General features: G+C 43.1%; 2 protein-coding genes across 2 annotated transcripts in view; one reads left to right on the top strand and one right to left on the bottom strand.

Annotated features, from left to right (window-relative positions):
- Positions 1-14,535, bottom strand: part of SCLY (selenocysteine lyase) — a 131,378-nt gene that overhangs the window by 60,847 nt on the left and 55,996 nt on the right. The window lies entirely within an intron of this gene.
- LOC122935257 (autoimmune regulator-like) overlaps positions 1-14,535 on the top strand; it is a 54,029-nt gene that overhangs the window by 8,661 nt on the left and 30,833 nt on the right. Inside the window, exons 4-5 of the mRNA XM_044291018.1 lie at positions 581-755; positions 11,269-11,406. Of these exons, the coding sequence (XP_044146953.1) occupies positions 581-755; positions 11,269-11,406 (313 nt within the window). The remainder of the gene's footprint in view (positions 1-580; positions 756-11,268; positions 11,407-14,535) is intronic.

Genomic DNA, 14,535 nt, shown 5'->3' with positions numbered 1-14,535 from the left:
CCTATTAAGGGTTCCTATTAAACTATTGTGCATGCAATCACATCCTGAGAACTGCCAAGTAAACCACTCCGACAAAATCCCATATAACACTGTGACACTGAAAATTTTAAACATTCATTTCTCTCTTTTTTTGTAGTGTGTATTGTCAAATAATAATAAAGTATAATTTTTTAAAAAATTTGTTAGGGACCCCTATAGGGATTCAAGGTCTATTGTAGACCATTGTTGCATATATACCAGTCATACAGTTACAAAAACGGTTAAGCCTTTGTTCAATATTTTTAATAAAGGGCAATTGAAAATATGATTTTTAGCCAAAAATGAGTAAAATGCCATTAAAACGAAAATTGCCACCAAAGGTATACATAGCCTTTAAAATCCAAAGAGTCTGTGGTCCAATAGAGCTGAATGGAACATGAGCAGACATGCACGACTGTGGCTTCATTCAAACAGAGTACCGCGGGACCCCCTATTCTCATAATCAGAACCAGATTAGGGGATATATGTTTTTGTGGAGAAACCCCTTTAACCAGCGGTGCAAACAAAATGTGATGTTAATGAAATTCTAATTTCCTCACAGGAGACTCAGCGTGCTGGTGAAGGAATGGGAGCTCAGAAAGCTTCTCACACTCTCCTCACGTGGCTTCTCACTCGGGATATGCACTATGTCCGTGGTTTTTGGTCTCTTCTGTCCACAGAGTATATTTTAAAGAGTTACCCTCGCTTATCAGGAATCCAGAAAGTTCTTCAGACTGGTAAATAAACTACACTCAAAATTGAGCTGGTAGCAAATGATAACCTAGACTCGTCGCCATTGGCTTTCCTTTTTGTTCCTTTTTAATTCTAGTCTCTGTTTTTGTTTTTTTAAACCAGCCATTAGAAGTACCTTAGGACACATTTCTAGTACGATGAAGAAAGATCTGTTACTACTTTTTTTTTGCCTTCCTCTGGATCAACCTGCTGGACGGCAGGGCCGAACTGCATGGACAAATGTCTTTTTTCGGCCTTATGTACTATGTTACTATGTTACTTTCTCTCCTTGGTGTTAAAATCATTGATTGATTGATGGAAATTTGCACCAATGGTTAAATCACTTATGGAACTTATAGACGATTCGTCTCTGTGTACTTTGCAGTTATCAGAGGTAGTAACGCCCAACTTGGGATGCCTCGAGGAGCCATGGTGTCCTTATGATATGTAAACCCTATGGTGAACCCTATGGGAAGGCAACTTATTATGCCATCTCCATCTCTAAAAGTTGCGTTCTATATATGTTTATGTATACGTTTTTCTGTATATTCCTGTGGCCTGTTTTCCCAAGATTTGTGATTTGTAGAAAACTAAAACGGATCTCAAAAGGTATGCTGCGGTAAGTTTTCGGACCCTGTCTATACCCAAAGCTGGCAAAAGCACCAGTCACAAAAACAGCTGTGTAAAAAAAAGTCATACATGTGCGTGACCACACCATGACCTGTGCCACGGTGAAAATGATTTGTCGTTGTTTGGTAGAGTGAAGGCCCCTACAATACAGCATGTACGTGTAAGTTCACCATCACTGGTCTGGGAAATATGCAAAAAATCTTGACATCTATGGTCAGTTTTGGTGCAATTACAGGGAGTGCAGAATTATTAGGCAAGTTGTATTTTTGAGGATTAATTTTATTATTGAACAACAACCATGTTCTCAATGAACCCAAAAAACTCATTAATATCAAAGCTGAATATTTTTGGAAGTAGTTTTTAGTTTTAGCTATTTTAGGGGGATATCTGTGTGTGAGTTTTAGCTATTTTAGGGGGATATTTGTGTGTGCAGGTGACTATTACTGTGCATAATTATTAGGCAACTTAACAAAAAACAAATATATACCCATTTCAATTATTTATTTTTACCAGTGAAACCAATATAACATCTCAACATTCACAAATATACATTTCTGACATTCAAAAACAAAACAAAAACAAATCAGTGACCAATATAGCCACCTTTCTTTGCAAGGACACTCAAAAGCCTGCCATCCATGGATTCTGTCAGTGTTTTGATCTGTTCACCATCAACATTGCGTGCAGCAGCAACCACAGCCTCCCAGACACTGTTCAGAGAGGTGTACTGTTTTCCCTCCTTGTAAATCTCACATTTGATGATGGACCACAGGTTCTCAATGGGGTTCAAATCAGGTGAACAAGGAGGCCATGTCATTAGATTTTCTTCTTTTATACCCTTTCTTGCCAGCCACGCTGTGGAGTACTTGGACGCGTGTGATGGAGCATTGTCCTGCATGAAAATCATGTTTTTCTTGAAGGATGCAGACTTCTTCCTGTACCACTGCTTGAAGAAGGTGTCTTCCAGAAACTGGCAGTAGGACTGGGAGTTGAGCTTGACTCCATCCTCAACCCGAAAAGGCCCCACAAGCTCATCTTTGATGATACCAGCCCAAACCAGTACTCCACCTCCACCTTGCTGGCGTCTGAGTCGGACTGGAGCTCTCTGCCCTTTACCAATCCAGCCACGGGCCCATCCATCTGGCCCATCAAGACTCACTCTCATTTCATCAGTCCATAAAACCTTAGAAAAATCAGTCTTGAGATATTTCTTGGCCCAGTCTTGACGTTTCAGCTTGTGTGTCTTGTTCAGTGGTGGTCGTCTTTCAGCCTTTCTTACCTTGGCCATGTCTCTGAGTATTGCACACCTTGTGCTTTTGGGCACTCCAGTGATGTTGCAGCTCTGAAATATGGCCAAACTGGTGGCAAGGGGCATCTTGGCAGCTGCACGCTTGACTTTTCTCAGTTCATGGGCAGTTATTTTGCGCCTTGGTTTTTCCACACGCTTCTTGCGACCCTGTTGACTATTTTGAATGAAACGCTTGATTGTTCGATGATCACGCTTCAGAAGCTTTGCAATTTTAAGAGTGCTGCATCCCTCTGCAAGATATCTCACTATTTTTTACTTTTCTGAGCCTGTCAAGTCCTTCTTTTGACCCATTTTGCCAAAGGAAAGGAAGTTGCCTAATAATTATGCACACCTGATATAGGGTGTTGATGTCATTAGACCACACCCCTTCTCATTACAGAGATGCACATCACCTAATATGCTTAATTGGTAGTAGGCTTTCGAGCCTATACAGCTTGGAGTAAGACAACATGCATAAAGAGGATGATGTGGTCAAAATACTCATTTGCCTAATAATTCTGCACTCCCTGTATATGTAGCAGAAGGTTCAGGAGAATACATAAAAAACGGATCCATCTCAACTATTGCTGTATTCAGAATGCATGGAGCTGCTGTGCAGCATAAGGCCTCATGCACACGACCGTTGTGTGCATCCGCGTGTGTTCCGTCATTTTTCACAGTTTAGCGGAGGTACCATTCATTTCTATGGAGCTGTGAAAAAAAACTGATAGTTTTTTCTCCGCATCCGTGATTCCAGTCTGTCAAAAAAATATAACCTGTCCTATTCTTGTCAGTGGAAAACAGAGGACGGATCCATTCAAGTCAATGGTTCCGTCAAAAAAAAAAACTGATGCACAACTGGTATGTCATCTGTGTCCGCGTCCGTTTTTTTTCTACCAGACCTTGGTGCAATAAAATGACACTTTTCATTAACCCTTTCACGTCTGCAATCTGTATATATACGTGATAGCTGCACATACCCCGTGCAGCTACCACGTATATATACGTTCTGGCAGCTCTTTAATCCAAGCGCTGCAAAGCGCTTGGATTAAAGCTTCTGCCCCTGCCCTGTATGCTGTCACGGACAGCATACAGTGCAGTAATGCCGGCAAGGGACCAATCAGAGTGGCCCCTTGCCGGCAATCGATCCGATTGGTTTGTCTGTGCAGACTAACCAATCGGATCGCGGCAGCGTTAAAATGCCGGTTTCTGGCTCTGATCTGCGCTCTGCAGATCAGAGCCTGAAATCGGTAAGGTGTCCTCGTGCCCCCCGATCCTCCAAGCCTTTGGTGCCCGCCTTTGGTGCCCCTCTGTGGTCCCCCCCATCTGTGCCCCGCTGACCTGTGCCACCTCTGCCACGCCGATCTGTGCCTGCTGCGCGCCGCTGATGTCCTTCCTGCCCTGATGCGGTCCGCCCCTTCCCCGCCCCCTGCATTAATTTTCTGGCCGCCCCCCCCCAGCGCTGCCCCCGATTCCCCATTCTGTGTGCGATGGCGGCGGCTCCATTCCTGAGCCGCCGCCATCAGCAGAGAGTGTCAGCTCTATGCTGACACTCTCCTGTAACCCCATAGATGCCGCGGTTGCGGCATCCATCGGGTTAACAGAGGGAGGGGGCTCCCTCTCTCCACCATCGGGGCTGCAGCGCTGTGATTGCAGCACCCGATGGTTGCCATGGCAACCGGACGCTTTGCAAAAGCGTCCGGTTGCCATGGCAAAGGCGTCCAGTGCTGCCACCTACAGGCAGTCTGGAAGTATTATACTTTGCAATGCAAGAGCATTGCAAAGTATAGTACAACTATCAGCCCCACTGGATCTTCAAGATCCAAGAGGGAACTGATAAAAAAAAAGTGAAAATAATAAAAGTAAAAATAAATCAATAAATAAAAAAAATGTAAATAAAAAAAAGACATTGCCTTTTCCTATAAAAAAATGAAAAAATAAAATACACATATTAGGTGTCACCGCGTCCGTAACGACCGTCTCTATAAATATATCACGTGATGGACCCCGTCCGATAAACACCATAAAAATAAATTTAAAAAAAAACAGTGCCAAAAAAGCTATTTTTGTCACCTTACATCACAAAAAGTGCAACAGCAAGCGATCAAAAAGGCTTATGACCCCCAAAATAGTACCAATCAAACCATCACTTCGTCCCGCAAAAAATGATACCCTATTTAAGACAATCGCCCAGAAAATAAAAAAGCTATGGCTCTCAGACTATAGAGACACTAAAACATCATTTTTTTTGTTTCAGAAATGCTATTATTGTGTAAAACTTAAATAAATAAGAAAAAGTATACATATTAGGTATTGCCACGTCCGTAACGATCTTCTCTATAAAACTATCACATGACCTAACTCCTCAGATGAACGCTGTGAAAATAAATAAATGAAAACTATTCCAAAACAGCCAATTTTTGGGTCACCTTGCCCCATAAAGTGTAATAAAGAATGATCAAAAAATCCTATGTACCCAAAAATGATACCAATAAAAACCTCAACACTTTCTGCAAAAAACGAGCCCCTGCACAAGACGATCGGCAGAAAAATAAAAAACATATGGCGTTCAGAAAACCAATCCAGCACAATCTGCCTTCCAAAAACCGTATGGCATTCCTTTCCTTCTGCGCCCTGCCGTGTGCCCGTACAGCCGTTTATGACCACATGTGGGGTGTTTCTGTAAACCGCGGAATCAGGGTAATAAATATTGAGTTTTGTTTGGCTGTTAACCCTCAATGTGTTAAAGAAAAAAAAAAATATAAAATGGAAAATCTGCCAAAAAAGTGAAATTTTTAAATTTCATCTCCATTTTCCTTTAATTCTTGTGGAACGCCTAAAGGGTTAACAAAGTTTGTAAAATCAGTTTTGAGTAACTTGAGGGGTGTAGTTTCTATAATGGGGTCATTTATGGGGTTTTCCACTATGTAAGCCCCACAAAGGGACTTCAGACCTGAACTGGTCCTTAAAAAGTGGGTTTTGGAAATTTTCTTAAAAATTGTAAGAATTGCTTCTAAACTTCTAAGCCTTCTAACGCCCTAAAAAAATAAAATTACATTTCCAAAATGATGCCAACATAAAGTAGACATATGGGGAATGTTAAGTAATAAATATTTTATTAGGTATCACTTTCTGTTTTAGACGCAGAGAAATGGAAATTTGGAAAATTGTGAATTTTTCCTAATTTTTGGTAAATTTGGGATTTTTTCATAAATAAAGGTGAAATATATTGACTCAAATATATGACTATCATGAAGTACAATGTGTCACGAGAAAACAATCTCAGAATGGCGTGGATAAGTAAAAGTGTTCCAAAGCTATTACCACATAAAGTGACACATGTCAGATTTGTAAATTTTGACCTGGACACTGGGGCATCAATGACCCTTGGTCATGAAAGGGTTAACCTTCCTTTTTTTCCCCCTGTCAGACAAAAAAAAAAGGAAGACACAAGGAAACACAACTGAAGCAAAATCGGACACGGACCACTGAAGCCAAATCACTGTCGTGTGCATGAGGCCTTAGATATATTATGCACGCAAACTGATTGCAGCATCCACTAAATGAGGAAAAAAATTGCTTTTTTTCTTAGACAATATTAAAATGCATAGTAAAACCGGAGGACAGCGCTCACCATGGGGCAACACGGCAATCTTTTCATCCACTGAACTGAATAGAATCGTAGATGGGCCCTCAATATTGAAGTGATAGATTTTTTGTGTTGCAGGGGTCTCGGTAATTTGTGACCCCATTCAGTTCAATGGCTGCACTGCTACACAGTGATCTTTGGTTACGCGAGCGAAGATCACCGTGAAGCACCAGCCCTATTCCCATGCCAATGTCTGTTTGTCATCAGTGGAAAAATGGTCAGTGTTTCATCCGTGAAGGGTCTCTTTTTGTCCATTTTTTGCCATCTGTTTTCCACATGCACTGCTAGCTTTAAAAAGATTTCGAGAGCAGCTCCAACCAATGGTCTGTGAAAACCATTGACACAACGCAGATGTCATCCAAGTTCTATCAGCACTTTTCACAGACCCATAAACTTCAATGGGTCAGTAGAAAAACAAGGTTGTATTAAAAAAACAACTGAAAGGGCTTGTCCACATCTTATTGAAGTTATGACTGCTCAACTGAACATTGAAATAAAATTCCCCATTCTATACAAGTGAATGGTTTTTTATTCCCCAATCGCATACACTGAAAAAAGAAAAATCTTGGAGGCTTTTTTCCACGTTGAAGAAAAATATCCACGAGAATAATGAGCTTACACATTATTCTTGCGAGTTCCAGTCACAAAAGGTACAGTTTAAGGTAACCTGTCATGATGAAATGCAATGCAGTCTGCAGACAGCATGTTATAGAGCGGGAAGAGCTGAGCAGACTGATATCTAGTTTTGTGGGAAAAGATTCAGTAAAACTTGTAGTTTATAGATTTAAACCTCTGCTCATTTTATGGGCAGGAGTCATGTTGGCAGTGCCACTCAGTGATTGACAGTCAACTCTGCATGACTAAGGCCTCTTTCACATGGGCAAGATTTCCGCGCGGGTGCGATGCGTGAGGTGAACGCATTGCACACGCACTGAATCCGGACTCATTCATTTCTATGGGGCTGTGCAGATGAGCGGTGATTTTCACGCATCACTTGTGTGTTGCATGAAAATCGCAGCATGCTTATAACATGGTTATAAGGGAAAATAATAGCATTCTTAATACAGAATGCATAGTACAATAGGGCTGGAGGGGTTAAAAAAAATAAAAAATTTAACTCACCTTAATCCACTTGTTCGCGCAGCCCGGCTTCTCTTCTGTCTTCATCTTTGCTGTGCACAGGAAAAGGACCTGTGGTGACATCACTACGCTCATCACATGGTCCGTCACATGATCCATCACCATGGTAAAAGATCATGTGATGGACCATGTAATGAGTGCAATGACGTCATCAAAGGTCCTATTCCACAAAGAAGAAGACAGAAGAGAAGCTGGGCTGCGCGAACAAGTGGATTATGGTGAGTTAAATTATTATTAATATTTTTTTAACCCCTCCAGCCCTATTGTACTAAGCATTCTGTATTCAGAATGCTATTATTTTCGCTTATAACCATGTTCTAAGGGAAAATAATACAATCTACACAACACCTAACCCAAACCTGAACTTCTGTGAAGAAGTTCGGGTTTGGGTACCAAACATGCCGATTTTTCTCACTCGTGTGTAAAACGCATTACAATGTTTTGCAATTTTCCCGCGACGCACCCGCATCTTATCCGGCCAAAAACATGACGCCCCTGTGAAAGAGGCCTAAGGCTACTTTCACACTGGCGTTTTGAATTCCGTTTGTGAGATGCGTTTCAGGGATCTCACAAACAGTTCAAAACGGATCAGTTCAGCCCCAATGCATTCTGAATAAATAAGGATCCGTTCAGAATGCATGATTTTGGCTCCGTTCCGCCTCCATTCCGCTATGGAGGCGAACACCATAACGCTGCTTGCAGCAGGGGCAAACGGATCCTTTCTGACACACAATGTAAGTCAATGGGGACGGATCTGTTTACACTGACACAATCTGGTGCAATTAAAAACGGATCCGTCCCCCATTGACTTTCAATGTAAGTCAGGATGGATCCGTTTTGACTTTGTTCTTAATAATGCAAACGGATCCGTTCTGAACGGATACAATCGTTTGCATTATAGGCGCAGATCTGTCTGTGCAGATACCAGACGGATCCGCACCTAATGCAGGTGCGAAAGTAGCCTTAGAATACAGGGAAGGCTGTCAGTCACGGAGTAGGACCATCCACATGACTCCTGTGCATAAAATGAGCAGAGTTTTACTGAATCTTTTCCCACAAAACTATATATCAATCTGCTCAGCTTCTCCTGCTCTATAACATGAGCCTGCGGATTGCCTGTATTTTGTGGTGACACGCTCCCTTTAGTCTCAAGTGGCACTAATCATCATGCAGATCTGCACACCCATCTGCAGCAGAAATCTGCGTCTGTGCCATAGACAGATCCTTCACATAGACACATTGCTTTAGGGAACCCTCACAGATGATGAGACTAGGGGTCCTGTGTCTCCTGTATGGATAGAGTGGCAGTCAAGCATGCGGGCTGCCACCCCATTCAAACTGTACAGGAGTACTGGAGATAGCTGAGCAAAGTGCTGGGTTTTCTTCAGCAGTTTCATAGGCTTTGAATGCAGTTTATAAGTTGCTACTGTAGGACAACCCCTTTAGGGTCCATTCACACATCCGTAGTGTATTGCGGATCTGCAATACACCAGGCCAGCACCCCCATAGAAGGACATGTTCTATTTTTTTGCAGAGCCATAGTGTGCTCTCCGCATCCATTCCTGCCCCATTGAGAATGAATAGGTCCGCACCCGTTCCCGATATTGCAGAACGGATGCGGACCCATTTGCGGATGTGTAAATGGACTCTTAAAGGGTAAGGCCCCTTTCACACGGGCGTTGCGGAAAAATGTGCGGGTGCGTTGCGGAAACACCCGCGATTTTTCCGCGCGAGTGCAAAACATTGTAATGCGTTTTGCACTCGCGTGAGAAAAATCGCGCATGTTTGGTACCCAAACCCGAACTTCTTCACAGAAGTTCGGGCTTGGGATTGATGTTCTGAAGATTGTATTATTTCCCCTTATAACATGGTTATAAGGGAAAATAATAGCATTCTGAATACAGAATGCTTAGTATAATAGTGCTGGAGGGGTTAAAAATAATAAAAAAGTTAACTCACCTTATCCCCATGATCGTGTAGATCCCGGTCTGTTCTTTAGCTGTGAACTGAATGACCTTTGGTGATGTCAGATCACATGCTCCAATCACATGGTCCATCACCATGGTGATGGAGCATGTGATCTGACATCACCACAGGTCCTTTAGCCACAGCTAAAGAACAGACCGACCGGGAACTAGGCGATCATGGGGATAAGGTGAGTTAACTTTTTTTATTATTTTTAACCCTTCCAGCACTATTATACTAAGCATTCTGTATTCAGAATGCTATTATTTTCCCTTATAACCATGTTATAAGGGAAAATAATACAGTGAATAGACTGTCACCTAGAACCCATGTGTGGAAATCGCACCGCATCCGCACTTGCTTGCGGATGCTTGCGATTTTCACGCAACCCCATTCATTTCTATGGGGCCTGCGTTACGTGAAAAACGCTGAATATAGAACATGCTGCGATTTTCACGCAACGCATAAGTGATGCGTGAAAATCACCGCTCATGTGAACAGCCCCATAGAAATGAATGGGTCAGGATTCAGTGCGGGTGCAATGCGTTCAACTCACGCATCGCACCCGCGCGGAAATCTCGCCCGTGTGAAAGGGGCCTAACTGTCATATGTTTTTTTTTTATGTAATTGGATTGGTCTGACTAAGTTTACCTTAGTTCCCTAGTTAATACTTTTGTATAGGTATTGAATTACCTAGTATTTGCGGCATGTTCTTTCCTCCCCCAGGCATTTCACTGGTGCGGCTAAAACAGCGTTGCTAGGTGTCCTCCGTCTCCTATCTTCTATATACAGAAGACGGAGGACGTAGTAGTGGGCAGTCCCGAACGCTGTGTGCGTGCTACTGTCGGACCGGGATAGTGCCGATATTCTCGATAAAAATTTTCGATCAACTACTCAGGAGGAAGAGGCCGTGTTTAAAGGATTTCTGTCACCAGAATTAACGCTATTCAACTAGCTGACATTAGCGATGTGCTAATGTCAGCTCAACCTAACTAGTCTATTCCTACTTTTATCTATGCCCCGTTACTCCAGAAATATAACTTGTATAATATGCTATTTAGCCTCTAGGAGCAGGGGGGGGGGCATGGACCCTGCTCCTAGAGGCTCCGTTCTCCCACCTCTGGCCACGCCCCCTTATACACTAGATTGACAGGGCCAGGCAGCCTTCACCTACAACTGCCGGCCCTGTACGCTGGGGAAATCTTGCGCCGTTCAGTATTCGGCGCAGGCGCAGTGAGGAAGCTGGCAGCCGCAAGATTTACACGACTGACAGGGCTGGCAGTAGGCGACCAACGCTGCTTGGCCCTGTCAATCTAGTGTAGCAGGGCGTGGCCAGTTGTGGGAGAACGGAGCCTCTAGGAGCAGGAACAACGCCCCCCCTCTCCTAGAGGCTAATGACCATATTATAAAAGTTAGATTTCTGGCGTAACTGGAGCATAGATAAAAGTAGGAATAGGCTAGTTAGGTTCAGCTGACCTTAGCACATCACTAATGTCAGCTAGCTTAATAGGGTTGATTCTGGTGACAGAAACCCTTTAGGTCTGGAGAAAGCCGATTGGTCGGGGTGAGGCTGCGCATTCCCGAGATGAGCCTAATGAATTCTGGGCAGTTAGGGAGAGAGGTCTTAGCTTCAGGGTAAGGGCATCGGCGGCCATCTTGAGAAGATAGTCAGAAAGAAGTCTTGTGAGGAGCGGTTGCTATGGACGGAATCTTATTAAACAAGTGGTATGTGAACACAATAATTAGTGATTATGGATTATCACCACAGCAGCAACAACATATATGAAAATAGAATTTTGAGTGAAAATATGAGTTATCTTTTAAAGGTGTGTTATTTCTTCTTTAGCTTCAGAAAGCTTGTCCCATCGAAAAGCTCGCCGCTCCACTTCTGCCACCAAATACTCAGGCCATCAAAAGCTGCAGAAGAAACGCAAAGCTGGAGGAGAGAAAGACTCAGGAGGCACAGGACCACCTTTGGGCACTGGTAAGGTTTCAAGAGTTTTATATGGATTTGGACAATAAATGAAATTGTGATCTAAATATTGCTTCAGAGTTACTCTACACAGAGGAATTTGAAGAATTTTAACATTTGCTGTGAATGAATAGTTCATGGTGCAGTCCGGCCATAGGAAAGTTTCACGTATTGCGCCAAAATATTCAAATCATTAGTGCCAATTTTCACAATTGCGAATATATTGGAGCACTCTATCTGTATATAAAGCTATTTTTAATGTTCTGCTGTGCCAACCATTTTCTCCAGTCTCAGGAAACTTCTAGCAACTTGGAAAATGTAGCAAAAGTGACCTACGCCTGTATTTCACTTGCATTACGCGAATATTACATTGCCGATTTTTCGAGATCAAGAAAATAATCTCGAATATCGCGAATTTGAATATAGTCCCTGCCGCTCATAACTACTGAGGAGTCAGAGCAGAGGATGGGAGTTGAAGTGGCCTTGATGATGATGTGTATTGGTGTACTCACTCACTAGTGAAAAGGTGGTATAAGGAATTAGGCCAGAAGTAGAAGAATAAAACTCTCTCTTTACTAAGTGCAGAATAGCACACACAGCAGAAGTTTTTACACAGTGCAGTTTCTCTTCTCAGATGATGAGGTATGGAGGCTAGCAAAGTGACAGATTATGGCACCTCTAGTATGCAATCCTGCTGATGTCTCTCTCCTGAACGTCTGGTGAACAGCAGAAATCTGGCACTTGTGGCTATAGGTGTCCATTGTGTAATGCAGTTTTTTTTCAGTTGGCCTGGCCAGGATGTTATCTAGTTGATGGTTGTCTGAGCCACAGTCCCTCACCTGCAGCAGGGTATGTATAACTGTGGTTGCTGGTCACTCTTATGGCTGCATATGCTGTCGTTTTGAAGATATTTGTAGTTCTGTATTCTTGCATGTCTCTGGAGTAGTGGTCTCACAGATGAGTTGGGTCTCTGGTCCCTAAGGCGCTTGGAGCAGGAGCAATAGGATGTGCTTCCTCACTCCTCACTATGAAGACTAACACTCCCCTCTCCTGGCAGGAAGCAGGACCAGCCCACTCCTACCAAGAGGGGAAGAATGGAGTGGTTAGCCCCATTCCTGATGCCAACCATACCTTACTTGCTGGTGTACAGTACATAACATTACATAACATAACAAACCAAACTTTGCAGATACCCCCAGGTCTGGGATACTGCAGGTGTACCTGTACATAATAGTGTTTCATATAGCAGGTACAGGTGAGGCTGGGCAATCAGCAGTAATGCAGATACTGTGGAAGGGGACAAAAACGGGAGGGCGTTGGCTTATTAAGCAAAAACAGAAAATCCTCAGACAGTGGTCTCCCTTATTACTAATGCAGAGGGTGTTCACATTTCCCAACCAGAGGATATTTGCACTCAATTTGCCAGTTATTATTCTGACCTACTGTATATACTTTTGAAACACCTTATACAGCTAGTGATATTCAGGGTTTTTTGAAAAGCATTCAGCTTACGTCACTTTCCCGTGCAGATAGATCTTTTATGGACGCTCCCATTGAGGTAGGGCAAGTCATGGCAGCGACAGAAACCATGATGGTGGGGAAGTCTCCTGGTCTAGATGGTTTCCCGGTAGAATGGTACAAGGCAGTTTTAGACAAGCAAAGCGTGCGGTTGCTGAAACTCTTCAACTACGCTATTGAGTGTAACAGTTTGCCCCCGTCATTTATGGAGGCAACTATTGTGGTAATCCACAAATCTGGGAAACCTCCGGATCAATGCAGCTCCTATATAGACCAATCTCCCTTTTGAATGTGGATGCGAAAATCCTAGCTAAACTTCTCGCTAGATGTCTCAGGGATGTAATTTTGTCCGTGATTGATCACGATCAGTCTGGTTTTATGCCGGGTAAGACCACTGATTTTAATCTTAGAAGATTATTTACTAATTGACAGGTCTCACATGATAACGCGGGAACCCGCGTGATTGCTTCTCTCGATATTGAGAAGGCTTTCGACTCGGTTAAGTGGAACTTTATATGGGAGATGTTGCGCTGTCTGGGCTTCCCTCAGTCTTTCATAAGGTGGGTACAATTACTATACCAGGCCCCTATGGCAAGAGTTAGGGTTAATGGGTATCTGTCGCTCCCCTTTGGTTTACATAGAGGTACTAGGCAGGGGTGTCCCCTATCACCTATGTTATTTGCCCTGGTTCTGGAGCCCCTTACTCAACTAGTTAATGGATCGGGACTGATTGAGGTATGGTCTATAGCGGGAATACAGGAAAAGATTTCGCTCTACGCTAATGATCTTCTGGTGTATCTGGAAGATACTGGTCCCTCCTTGGAGGCTCTTCTGGATACCATAGATGGCTTTGGGAAATATTCGGGCCTTAGGGTTAATTGGAGTAAATCTAGCCTTTGCTTGGTAGATGAGACTGATCCTGCAGATATAACGCCCATCTCACGTTTGAAGGTAGTGGATTGTTTTGTTTACTTGGGGATTAAGGTACACAGGAATCCCAGGCAGTTCTATAGGCTCAATGTAATCCCCACTATGGAGTATATTACTCGTTAACTCGAAGCTTGGGAAAATTTACCGCTGACATTTATAGGTAGAGCAAATATGATAAAAATGGCTGTGTTACCGAAGCTTCTATATCTTTACAGAGCAGCTCCTATAAAGATCCCCCATATCCACTTCGGCTCCTTAGATACGATTTTTTCCTCTTTTTTGTGGAAGCATCAGTCCCCTCGCATTGTTAGGAAGTCTTTGAAAGCCTTATATAATCAGGGGGTTGAGACTATCAGACATGTATTTGTACTACATCACTGCCCAATTAGTGTATGCCTCCTGGTGGATCAGGGCAGATGCCAATAACTCGGCAGTGGTATTAGAGGCGGCTCTGGTGGGCTCCTATGAGGCATTGGCCAACTTAGTATAGCGGGAAACTGGCTGCAGTTGTGATGGCTTGGAAACAATTTGTGGTGACGCACATTGAGAGTCAGGGATGTGATACTTGGTCCCCATACATACCATTGTGGCGCAATAAGCAGCTGCAAAAACTGCTTTACTTATCTGATTATGAATTTTGGCCTCAGAGGGGTGTGAAATACTTCAATCATTTGTACACTACGTGCAGAATTA

This window comes from Bufo gargarizans, chromosome 4 (assembly GCF_014858855.1).
Source record: "Bufo gargarizans isolate SCDJY-AF-19 chromosome 4, ASM1485885v1, whole genome shotgun sequence".
Lineage (NCBI taxonomy): Eukaryota > Metazoa > Chordata > Amphibia > Anura > Bufonidae > Bufo > Bufo gargarizans.
This window is presented reverse-complemented; position numbering and strand designations above follow the sequence as displayed.